Source organism: Peromyscus maniculatus, chromosome 8 (genome assembly GCF_049852395.1).
Source record: "Peromyscus maniculatus bairdii isolate BWxNUB_F1_BW_parent chromosome 8, HU_Pman_BW_mat_3.1, whole genome shotgun sequence".
In the NCBI taxonomy this organism is placed as follows: Eukaryota; Metazoa; Chordata; class Mammalia; order Rodentia; family Cricetidae; genus Peromyscus; species Peromyscus maniculatus.
Window position 1 is genome coordinate 102763007 of NC_134859.1, and position 12965 is coordinate 102775971.

The window sequence follows — 12965 nt, forward strand, 5'->3', positions numbered from 1 at the left end:
GACCTCTTTCGTCTTTAGCTGAATTTTAAATTGTGCAACTTTTATGGTCTCGGATGTTGAAAGGGGCGATGAACTGCAGAGGCTTCCAATTGCAGTTTGGTAGAGGCTGCAATTAGGACAATTAGAGCGATTGATTTCACTCTGTCTTGACTGTGGCCCCCTCACTCCCCCACACACTCAGTTTATCTTCTCTGTGTAATATCCACTTGGTTGTGGTTATTGCAGCACAGGCCTTAACTGGATGTGTAGCTGGAGGTAATCATGTGACTAACCAGGATTGACTCACACACTGCTACCAGCGATCACCGTGAAAAGCGGCTCTTCTCCCCTCCAGCAGCTGCTCTGCCGTTCACACAGCCACAAAGGCTCCCTCTTCACCTCTGCAGTTTAGCAGGGCAGGTCTGTCTCTCGAGTGCTGGAGGGGGGCGGGGGACAGTGACCCTCGCCATGCCTGGCCCTGGTCATGTGAGAGTTGCTAGTCTCCTCTCCTGTCAGCAGTAAGATGTCTGCACTATCCCTAAAGGTTGCCCCAGTTCCTGCTTTTTCTTACAATAACTACAAACAGAGACAAGGAAATGAGTCATTGCTGTGACTGAGTTTTAGAAGGAAAACAGTGTCTGTCCCCATTTCTTACACCTCCTCCTGTTCAAGTAATCGTTCACACATGCTACCATGCGTCCACAGGAACCTGGAGAGTTAGGCCTGCCTGCCTCAGGAGCCCTGCCCCCACCCCCCCTTTTCCCTTGCATTTTATATGTGCTTTCTTTTATCCAGGGTCTTTGCGGGTACCATAGCAAGTGCTGCGTTGTTTTTGTTGTTGTTGCTGTTGTTTTATCCTAACAGTGAAGAGAGATGTGGGGAAAAGATGGGTGATGGTGGCGATGAGTAGTGTTAACCAGGAGGTGGTGGTCAGGGTGCTGAGGAAAGCAGCCCCCTTCTTCCTATGGATCTTCGTTTTTCTTTTAAAGATTTATTTTTTATGTGTATGAATGTTTGGGCTGCATCTAGCGATCACATGCATGCAGTGCCCACAAAGGCCAGAAGAGGGCATCAGATTCCCCCCACAACTGGAGCTATATCTGATTTTAAGCCACCATGTGGGCGCTGTGAATTGAACTAGGGTCCTCTGTAAGAGTAGCAAGTGCTCTTTATCACCGAGCCATCTCTTCAGCTCCTAAGAGTTTTTTATATTAGTTTTTTGAGGACTTTGTGATATGTTTTGAGCATATTGACCTCCTCCCCCAACTCCTCCCAGATCCATCCCACTTTCCTACCCACTCAACTTTGTGTTCTTTTTAAAACAAAACAAAACAAAAAACCATCAACTTCAGCTTGTGCTACCAACATATCTGGGACCTGTGGCCTCCTACTGGAGCATGAGTTCCTTACCAGGGGCTACTGGTTCTCTCTCCTCCCTCAACAGCTGTCAGTCGCCAGTAGTTACATGACTTCACACCCTCCTTCCCCCTGCTGGGATTTGGTCAGGCTTGAGCGTGCCCAGGTCTTGTGCATGCCGTCACTGTGAATTCATGGGCTGTTAACTGGTGTGTCTGAAAGATGCTATTTCCCTGTAGTTCCCCACAGCCTCTGACTCTCATATTCCTTCCCCCTGCCTCTTCCACGTTACCTGTTGCTAGAGTTTTCCTGCTTTGCCCACAGTCAGGACAAATCTCTCTCAACCGCCAGTCCCACAGCCGCTCAGACCCAACCAAGTAAACACAGAGACTTATATTGCTTACAAACTGTATGGCCGTGGCAGGCTTCTTGCTACCTGTTCTTATAGCTTAAATTAATCCATTTCCATAAATCTATACCTTGCCATGCGGCTCGTGGCTTACCGGAGTCTTCACATGCTGCTTGTCATGATGGCAGCTGGCAGTGACTCCTTCCGCCTTCCTGTTCTTTCTTTTCTCCTCTCTGTTAGTCCCGCCTATACTTCCTGCCTAGCCACTGGCCAATCAGTGTTTTATTTATTGACCAATCAGAGTAATTTGACATACAGACCATCCCACAGCAGTTACCTTAGTTTTTTCATCCACCATCCTAGAATAAGTCTGATTGGGGAGGCAGGGGCGTGTTTGGTTGGTTGGGTATTGTTTTCAAATTTTATGTTTTCGGGTATTTTGCTTGCATGTATGTCTGTGCACCATGTGCCTGGTGCCCACAGAGGCCAGAAGAGGGCATCACATCTCCTAGAACTAGGCCTACAGATGGTTGTAAGCTGGCATGAGGGAGCTGGGACTCAAACCTGGATCCTCAGAAAGAGCAACCAGTGGTCTTAACCACTGAGCCATCTCTCCAGTCACACACCACCACTGCCCCTGTCACTGCCCTTGCCGCTGCCACTGATGCCATTTCCCTCCTCCTCTCCCCCTCCCCCTCTCCCTTCTTCCCTGTCTCTTTGATTTATTCTTATTATCTAAAACCTTAGTGTGTGTGTGTGTGTGTGTGTGTGTGTGTGTGTGTGTGTGTGTGTGTAGATGAGTGCAGGTGCCCATGTAGGCAAAAAGGGGGTGTTAGCTCCCCTGAAGTGACTTATAGATGCTTGTGAGCCGCCTGACATGGGTGCTGGGAACCAAACTCGGGTCCTCTGCAAGAATAGTATGTGCTCATAACCTAGAGTTCACTAGTTCAGCTAGGCCGGCTGGACAGCAAGCTCCAAGGGTCCCCCTGTCTCCCTAGTACTGGGGTAAGTACACACTCCCATCCCTAAGTTTGAGTGTATGTTATTTTGAGACAGAGTCTTATGCAATGGCTAGCCTAGAACTCACCATTTAGACCAGGCTGGTCTCAAACTCAGAGATCCATTTGCCTCTTCCTCCACGCTCAGCTGCACCCCAGGTTTTCATGTGTGTGCACAGGATTAAACTCGTGTGTGCGTGGCAAGCACTTTCCTGACTGAGCCATCTCCCCAGCCCTGCAGTCTTAAATCCTGGTCAGGCTCACACAGCATGGCTGCCTTCTGATCCCTTTGATGGCCATCAGAGGGGCTCTTCCGGAGGGGGTGTCTTCTAGATGGAGGAGAGGCACATAGGCCACACTGTACTAGGGTATGGGGCTGCTGGGGCTGTGCCTCCCCTAATTCAACCACAGAGGAGGAGCCGGGTGAGCCTGCCTGTGTAAGTTTATCCAAAGAGAACACAGCAGAGGCTTACTCCTCCACTCTGGCCACCCTTCCAAGGAGGTCACCTCCCCACTGTCATGTGACCCCTTTTCCCTTTCCACAGTTCCTCTTGATTTGGCCTGTGGCCGAGTTGAGAATGGCTTCCTTTTGCCTGTTCCTCATGACCAGTGTTCACTGAGTACCTTTCCCAAAATTAAAGAGGATATACTTTTTTTTTTTTTTGGTTTTTCAAAACAGGGTTTCTCTGTGTAGCCTTGGCTGTACTGGCACTCACTCTGTAGACCAGACTGGCCTCAAACTCACAGATTTCTGCCTGCCTCTGCCTCCCAAGTGCTGGGGTTAAAGGCATGTGCCACCACCACCCAGCAAGAAAGAGGATTTAATATGTTACCAGAGTGCTGAGGCCCGCAGATGGCAAAGAAATCCTGCCTTGCCCTGTGTGGCTCTCTGAGCTCCCAATGGACACACAGTGTTTACTCTGGACCTAAAAATAGCAACAAGGCAAGACAACTTCTATTCCTTAGTTTATTTTTTTAATTAAAAATTTTATGTGTTTTCCCTGAATGTATATATGTGCATCATATGATTATGGTTCCTACAGAAGCCAGATAAAGGTACTAGATTCCCCCAAAACTGAATTTATAGATGGTTGTGAGCTGCAATGTGGTGCTGGGAATCAAACTCATGTCCTCTGGAAAAGTAGCCAGTGCTCCTAACCACTGAGCCATCTCTCCAACCCTACAAATACTTCTTTGTTTGTTTGTTTGTTTGTTCAAGACAGGGTTTCTCTGTGTAGCTCAGGCTGTCCTGGAGCTCACTCTATAGACCAGGCTGGCCTCAAACTCACAGATCCGCCTCCCTCTGCCTCCCGAGTGCTGGGATTAGAGCCCAGCTTCTACAAATGCTTCTTCAGCTTCTTAACTCTCCCCTAAATTTTTCGCCTAATCAGTGTCACTCTCTTAAAGCCCCTGTCTTCTCCTCCTTATTTCCAGCGTGAGAAGCCTCACCCAGACTGTTTTCACAAAGTTTTTACCCCTGCTTAGTGCTTCTTGGAACAGTGGTAGATGGAGAGCAAAACTGCAGAGAATCCAGAAGATGTTAGGGGTCAGCTGGGATCTGTTGTTAGCGCCCTGTTACGGGGAGCCCACCAGAGATGACCACTCACACGCAGTGTATATCCAACTGAAAGTTTTTATTCCAGCTGGCTGGGACCACACCCAAGTCTTAGGGGAGGGGTGGGGAGACTTTAAGCGTGGCCCATGTCTAGAACATGGGATTTTTAAGGGCAGAGACCTCATTTAGACATCTCACTCAGCTGGGGGTGGGGGGCTTATGGCATAAGCAGTTTTAACAGACCCTAAGATAAGCGGTTATCTGCAGGAGGTTCCGCATAAACAAACAGTGTTAACAAAGGCTAAGATAAGTTAGTTAGGACATCCTGACCTTTGGTTCCTAGAACAGAGTTGGGTAGTTTTCCATGGGATTCTCCATCAAGGAGATCAGATTCTCTTTAAACCTAGAAACGGCCTCAGCAAGACTACAAGGTGGAGGAGCCCCTGCACTGTCCTGCCCCATCACACTGCTTACATCCCTCCAAACCATGGCACCCCCATCAGTTCCACGAGGAAGGACATTTCCTGGATCCCCCATGGCTTGGTTCACTTACCTCAGCCACTATATGGCTTCCAGAAAGCCCAACAGACACCTGTAAGACTGTGATGTTGGATTCCAGCTGTTGCTCAGGCCACCGTTCTGCAGTGTGCGCCCACCCCCAATAGATCTGGACATTGTGAATCCCTAGCTAACAGACTTCCAAGTGCCAGGGTCTCACCTAAGGACATGAGTTCGATCAAAACTGGAAGTATGGGTGGCCATACATTCCCCACCCCTTTTTCTGTCCCCAGCATGGCAGTCAGAGCCTGGCTGCAGGCTACACTGGGAAACCACCCCCACTCATGCCACGGGGCCCTGACTCTTCCCTTCAGAGCCCTCAGCAAGCTGTTCGTCTGTCTGTCTGTCTGCCCATGGCATTAACACTCGAAAACCCTTACCCCAACTGTCTGTCAGTGCTCCCTTGATCCTCACATCCGAGGCCCTTCAACCCCTCCACCTCCCACTGCAGACTCTTGTACCTGGGAGTCCCTTCCGTTCACCCTTCCTTTGTTTAATCTCCTCGTAAGGGAGGGAGGCACACAGCGGGGATGTGCACACGATGCAGCCCGTGTGTGGTGTGGAGGGTGTGTGGAGGTCAGGAGACATCTCTTCACCGTCACACAGTTCAGGGGCTCACACTGAGGCTGTCAGGCCTCTCCATATGAGCTCACACCTGCTGAGCCGTCTCGTCAGCCTGGGGTCTTTTTTTGTTTTTTGTTTGTTTGTTTGTTTTTTTCAGTAGCTCACTGTGAAACCTAGGTTGGCCAGACCTGTGTCCCTCCTCTCGTAGACTCCCAAATGCTGGGTGACGGAGTGGGCCACCGGAGCCAGCTGAGTACCACTTGGAGCACTTTACCTCCTCTCCTGTAACAGCTACGCTTCTTCCCTTCATCCCATTTCCCTCACACAGCGCTCACCGTCCCCGTCCCCACCTCCGTCCTTTGTAGTCCATAGCTTTATCAGGGGAAGGGGTGCGTCTGTCTAGTGCCATTGAATCCCCATCTCCAAGCACAGGACCAGGCCCGCTGGAGGCTCAGGAATGAGGGAATGGTCAGACCCGAGCTAGCTAATTTATTCTAGCCGGGTACACACCGGCTTTGAAGTGCCAGTGATGAAACTGACCCCAGCCAAGGTAAACGTGTGTTTGCTATAGACAGTCACAGTCCCTTGTAAGAAGTCAGACTTAGAATTCAGAAGTTCATGCCCAAGATAACCTGAGCAGGGTCTGGTGATGTCTTTTGAGTTAAATTTTATAGCATGTGAATTGTGTGTCAAGTTTCTTACATTTGTGTTTATTTATGTAGTATGTGTATGTGTGTGCATAAGCACACACTCACATGGATGGCATTAGAGGACAACTTGCAGGAGTCGGTTCTCACCTTCCACCATGTGGGTCCTGGGGCTTGAACTCGGGTTGTCAGGCTTGGCAGCAAGCACCTTTACCCTCTGCGCCCTCTCTAGCCCTCTTCCAGGTTATTACCGTTTTAAATCCTGAATTTGGTTGTCAGCTGTGGTGATGCAGGACTGTAATCCCGAGACTTGAAAGCCTGAGACAGATTGTCCTGAGTTTAAGGCCAGCCTGGGCTACACAGCACTGGGCCCGACAGGACTGCATCACAAGGCTTTGTCTCGAGCCAAGCAGCACAGTCCTGGAGTTGGTGTAGGGAGAACAATTAGTCCAGTGGCGTGTGGATGCTGCTGCCCAGTGGGCAGGTCAGGGATCGGTGCAGAGGAGGGAGTCCAGGGATCGGCCGTCTCCAGGGGGTTTTCTAGAGGTCGGTGGTCTTGGTCAGCCTTGTGCCAGCGTCCTGCCTGGGGCACTCTGTCTTCAGGACGCCCCAGCCAGGTTGAGCAGAGCACAGTGGCTGTGGATGTCGGAAACAGACTTACATGGACAAGAATGGAGGTCTCAGCCCTCAGTCTCAGTCTCTGGGTGTCCATGCCAATGCTTGGCCTCCCAATGCCCGGCTGCAGAGCCTGGCTCCTCAGGACTCAGGTCTGTCCCTCCCGTCTCCCTGGTGAAGACCTACAAAGGCCTCCACAGTTGTGATGTCACCCAGAGCTAGCCTTACGTTAATTAATCCCCTGGCTGAATGTCGCTTCTGTTGCTTCCAGGTCGGGCTGGTGTACATGTTTAACCTCATTGTGGGCACAGGCGCACTCACCATGCCCAAGGCCTTTGCCACCGCCGGGTGGCTCGTCAGCCTCATCCTGCTGGTATTCCTGGGCTTCATGAGGTAAGAGCTGTGGGGGTGGGCTGCCACGTCTTTGGGCTGGGGACAGAACTGGAGGAAGTATACCCAGGGAGCCTGAATGTCTCCTAATTACCCCAAAGCTCTTGAGGGGTGAAAGATTTCACCATGTGTGTAGGGAAGTGGGTTCTAAGCTAGTTGGCTCAGTGGTGATGGTTGTTTTTGTCTCTTGGGGGGCCCGCCACCCAGCTCCCAAGTAAATCACACACACGGAGGCTTATTCTTAATTATGAATGCCCGGCCTTAGCTTGGCTTAGTTTTTAGCCAGTTTTCCTTAACTTAAATCGTTTTCCTTTTGCCTCTGGGCTTTTCCTGTTCTCTTCTGTAAATCTTACTCTGTGGCTTGCAGTGTAGCTGGGTGGCTGGCCCCTAGAATCCTCTTCCTTCTGGCTCCTAGCGCTCTCTCATTTATATATATATTTTTTCCTATATAGTCTCTCTGCCTGCCAGCCCCGCCTATCCTTTCTCCTGCCTTGCTATTGGCCATTCAGCTCTTTATTAGACCATCAGGTGTTTTAGACAGGCACAGTAACACAGCTTCACAGAGTTAAACAAATGCAACCTAAACAAAAGTAACACACCTTCAAATAATATTCTACTACAGCCCAGAGCCAAGAAAATGGCCCCAAGGGTCACCAGGGCTTCCTGCTAAGAGAACAGTTAAGCCAGGACACCAGCAAGGCCTTGGGCTATCTCACGAGGTCGAGGTGCTGGTCAGCTGGTCCTGGCAGACTCAGCTTCCCTGTTCTGATTTTATCTCTTTAACCATCAGTCCTTGCTCTGAGAAAACAGCACCTAGCCACTGAAGAGGAGTCTAGCAGACATGAAGGCCGCTGGAGAATCAGTTGGCAGTTTAGGAATTGCTTAAAGTAATTCACCAAGTAAATGAAAAGCACCCAGGCACACACATATACACATGTATACATACATACATACATACATACATATATATATACACACACACACATACACACATACACTCATACAGGGGCAGTCAGTTTTTTAAGGACCTGCTTTGTGTCCACCCCACGTGCCAGGCCTTCCGGAACACTTGCTTTGTCAACCAGATGTTGAAGGGGTCAGAAGCTGGTGCCTCCTTTTAGAGATTCTAGGATCACTCAGAAGTCCCATCACAGTGGGACTTCAGAGGCAAGCCCACCCTCCTCCTCCACTAGGTAGGAATCCGTGTTAAAGACCTGGGAGTGGGGGCTGGAGAGATGGCTCAGCAGTTTAGAGCACTTGTCCCTCCTGCTGAGGACCTGGGTTCAGTTCCTAGCATCTGCATAGTGGCTAACAACCATCTGCAATTCCAGTTCGGGGGCGTCCGATGCCCTCACCTCCATGGGCAATGCAGTTTTTATGGTGCACATACATACATGCAGGCAAAAAAACCAAAATCTTAAAAACAGAAGGAAGCCAGGTGGGGTGGTACACACATGGAATCCCAGCATGGGGGCGGGGCCTGGGGGACAGCTGCAGGACCATCAGGAGGAGGTCGTCCTCAGCTACAGAGTAGATCCCCACACACACAAAGAAAGTGGGGGGGAAACTTACCTCCCCTGAGAGACTTCTGCTACACCATCCTCGGTGTTTGGGACTTTCCATTCAATAAGGCGAAGATCTCTGTGCCCTTGTAGACTTGACCACATCAGGGTGGGGGCGGAGTAGGGAAGGCCATCCGTAAGTTGTAGAGCAAGCTGCGAGTTGAAAAGAGAAAAAGATAAAGCATAGCTGAAGAGAGGCCTGGGGAGGTGGGGAGGGAGCAGGGCCCGGGGTGTGGGGGTGTGGGGGTGTGGAGAGGGGCTGCACCACATCAAAGGCTTGAGGGGAAGGGCACCCTAGAGAGAAAGAAACAGGCAAAGACTCAAGTAAACACACCCAGAAGAGGTTCTTGGGCGGGGATCACACTCAAGGTTCTGGGTTTCTTTGTGCACTTATTTTGGGGAACCTTGGGGTGAACCTCACAGTGCTGTTGGCTCATTATGTACTTCATGCTCTCAGGGTCCTTGTCCTTATGTCACTGTGTCCCCTCTAAAGGCCCTTCAGCACAGGCAGCCATCTGACTGGGAAGTGATTGTTGGAGGCCATCCAGGTAGGGGCCGCCATGCCCCCATCCCTGCTAAGCCCATTTATGTTTGAATGTGATCAATGAGTTGGCTTTGTGTCTTAATTAAGATTGATTTCAGTTTTGCTTCCAATAAGACATGGAAATGCGGAGTCCTTAGAAGATTCAGTTAGGCAAGATAATGAGAACCCTTTCTGGGGCTTCTTCAGGCTTGGCTGCCCACCTCCCATCCCTTACCCTCTGGTGGAGGGATGAGGACTTAACTCTGAGCAGCTCAGTAGGTCCTTTCCCACCTGATTGCAGGGCTGAGCATTTACTGCTATCTGACATCAGTACTGGAGGGTGTGGGGACACAGCTGTGCTGGCCCCAAAAACAGGGAGACAGATGCTGGGCCAAGTAGATTTGTGCCCAGGGTTGCAGCAGCTAAGGGCAGCACCCTGTATCCTCTGTGAACGGGAGCATAGTGCATTCTGGCTGCCCTATAGGCTGTGGGCAAGTGTCTGGTACCATCTCCCAGTCTCCCTTTAGAGAAGAAACTGGAATACAAGCTTATTTAAAAATGAGCCAGATTATTTAGGAAATGAAAGGGCTGCCAGAGGAAGAGTATGGATTCCAGAGTTGAGGTGCATCTGCAGACCTCCACTCCCATGATCCCACACTGATGGGTAATAGTGTAAAAGCTGGCCACTGGCTGTGTTCTGGCAAGAAGTGAAAGTTGCCTGCTGTCCTTCCGGACGCTCTGGAGGCCCCCTTGTGAGTCAGCCTGCCACCTCAGAGCACCACTTGGTGTCGGCCCCAGCAGGCCTTTCTGGGTAGCAGGGCTGCATCACCCACCTGTCACCACTCCCCAGCTTAAGGAGTCACCCTCTGTCTTAGTTGGGGTTCCTATTGCTGCGATGAAACACTATGATCAAAAGCAAGTTGGGGAAGTTGTGGCTTACACTTCCACATCACAGTTCATCACTGAAGGAAGTCAGGACAGGAACTCAAGCAGGGCAGGAACCTGGAGCAGGAGCTGATGCAGAGGCCATGGAGGGTGCTGCTTACTGGCTTGCTCTCCATGACTTACTCAGCCTGCTTTCTTATAGAACCAGCCCAAGGTTGGCAGCACCCTCAATGGGCTGGGTCCTCCCCAATCAGTCACTAATTAAGAAAATGTCCTACAGGGGGCTGGAGAGATGGTTCAGGGATTAAGAGCACTGTTTGCTCTTCCAGAGGACCCAGGTTCAATTCCCGGCACCCACATGGCAGCTTACAACTGTCTATAACTTCAGTTCCAGGGGATCTAACACCCTCACACAGACACACATGTAGGAGCACCAATGCACATAAAATAAAAATACATTATTTTAAAAAAGGAAGAAAATGCACGATGGCAGATCTCATGGAGACATTTCCACGTTGCGGTTCCCCCCTTTCAGTTCACTCTAACTTGTGTCAAGTTGACATGAGACCGGCCAGCACCACCTCCCATCTGCGTCTCCCACACCCTGGCTCTGTGCACAGGAGACAGAGTCTGATGTCAGTGGTGACTTTAAGGAAAACCGAATCGTTTGGTGTGCACAATGACACTTTAATTTCTTTTTTACATCTGTTTAGTGTGTATGTGTGTGCATGTTCCTGTAGAAATGGGTTTTCTCCTTCCATCAGATGGGTCCCCAAGATCAACTCAGATTGTCAAGCTTGGCAACAAGCACCTTTTCCCACTGAGCCATCTCACTGGCCCAAAACCATGGATTTTGGCCGGGAGTACCATCCCAGAATACTGTGGGGAAGAGCTCTCAGAGGAGAGAATGCTGTGGGGTTGTTGCTTGGATCAGATTGTGTTTCCTGCAACCTTCTCTGCACCGTTAACGTGTGGCTTCCCCCTCAGCTTCGTGACAACCACCTTTGTGATGGAGGCCATGGCTGCAGCCAATGCCCAGCTCCGCTGGAAGAGGATGGAGACTCACAAGGTGTGTGCATCGCCCTCGTCCTCAGGTGGGCCTCTGTTAAGCTGTGTACCCGAGGCAGTCTCGGCAGGCTTCTCTCCAGCAGCCCTGGCCCGCCCGCGTTCCAGGGCCACAGCTAAGTAGCCACATAAAGCCCAAGGGGCACACACAGTGGCTGCTGTCTTAGCGCTGCCACCTCGGTCCCCAGCACAGCCATCTGGAGTTCACTCAGTCATTCGGAACCTCTGTCACGGGAGCTCTACTGTCTCCACCTTCTGATGTGACGGGTCTCCGAGGGACCCCTGTCTGGGGAGAATGAGCCAGGGGAGGGCCGCTGTGCAGTCATCTCTCTCCTTGTCTCTTCCTCCTCCTCCTCCTCCTCCTCCTCCTCCTCCTCCTCCTCCTCTCCATTCTACTGTCTCCCAGGAAGAGGAAGATGAAGACTCCTCCACGGCCTCAGACAGTGACATCCTCACCCAAGACAACTATGAGCGGGCAGAGAAACGGCCCATCCTGTCTGTGCGTAAGTCTTGGGCTGCTGGGCAAGCTCTACACCTCCCCCTGGTCAGCAGAGCTCCCTGCCTCTGTAGAGAGGTTCCTGGGGAGTTTCCCTGCAGACATCCTCTGAAGGCCTCTGGAGTACAGTACCAGAACATAGGCCTGGGGGTGCTGAACATAGGCCTGGCCTCTGCTGGCTCTGCCTCCTGTGTATAACTTGGCAGTTATCTGAGCTCTGTGCCTCAGTTTCCCATCCTCCTACTGTTACTGAAATAGTCAGGGTCTGCCTGCATCCACGTGCTTCTCTGACTTCATCCTCTCACCCCCACCCCCACCCCGCCTAACACACATACCCTAATGTCACTGTCTCCTCCCTGTGCTGGTCAGTGAGGGGCAGGCCCCTGCTGTCCCCATAGGAGCATGCCTGAATTTTCCTTAGAGCTGGGGCTGGGGTGCAGCTTGTTGGTAATACACTTTCCTACTGTGCCCCAAGCTCTAGGCTCCATCCCCAGCACCACACACACAGATAATTAAATACATAAAAAGACTTCGAATGCTTGAAGCAAGAAATATTAGAAGATTAAGGGGGCTGGAGAGATGGCTCAGTGGTTAAGAGCACTGGCTGTTCTTCCAGAGGACCCAGGTTTAATTCCCAGCACCTACATGGCAGCTCACAACTGTCTGTAACTCCAGTTCTAGAGGATCTGATACCTTCACACCAATGCACATAAAGTTAAATTAAAAAATATATATATTAGAAGACTAAAACTTAGAAGATTCGAATGCGTGGGAAACGTAGCTCAGTAGAAGAGCACCTAACTAGCTGTGTGGGGACCAGTAGTGAGGGGAGAGAAAGCTTCGAGAGTTGGAGACGCTTGGAGATTTACTCGTTCTAGAGAATTCCCAGCATTCAAGCAGCCCCCCTCAGGGCTCTTCTGGTGAACAACCACGTTCCTCTCTGTTCTGGCCCCACAGAGAGACGTTCATCAGCCAACCTTTTTGAAATCACAGACCGGGTGGAAATGGGACAGATGGCTTCCATGTTCTTCAACAAAGGTAACAGTCATTCTGGGATGGTGCGTGGGACAGGGGCACATTCAACCTTTGCTCAAGTCCTGTTCTTTCTAATGGGGGTTCCATGATGAAGGATAGGGCAGACGGGGGAGAGAAGAGCACCAGAGGAGCCAGCTTGTTGCAAGGCCTGACCTGTTTCCCATTGGCTACCTGGGGTTCCTCACTGTCCCCTGGCCTGAAGAATAAGGGTTATCCATCCTACTAGTACAGGTCCTAGGTCGCTTTCCAGAGAAAGAAGCCAATGGCACACAGCCATAGACTTTACCACACACACCTGTCCCCTGCCGGCCAGCAGAGGGCGCTAGGATCCCACACCAGCATTGCCCAGTGATCCAGCGCTGGAGAGCCAAGGCAACATGCTCCTTCC

The 12965-nt window shown here is 50.9% G+C and overlaps 1 protein-coding gene across 1 annotated transcript in view; it reads left to right on the forward strand.

The window, feature by feature from the left end:
• Positions 1-12965, forward strand: part of Slc38a12 (solute carrier family 38 member 12) — a 59358-nt gene that overhangs the window by 1379 nt on the left and 45014 nt on the right. Inside the window, exons 3-6 of the mRNA XM_006997733.4 lie at positions 6893-7014; positions 10969-11050; positions 11453-11549; positions 12500-12580. Coding sequence (XP_006997795.1) covers positions 6893-7014; positions 10969-11050; positions 11453-11549; positions 12500-12580 — 382 coding nt within the window. The remainder of the gene's footprint in view (positions 1-6892; positions 7015-10968; positions 11051-11452; positions 11550-12499; positions 12581-12965) is intronic.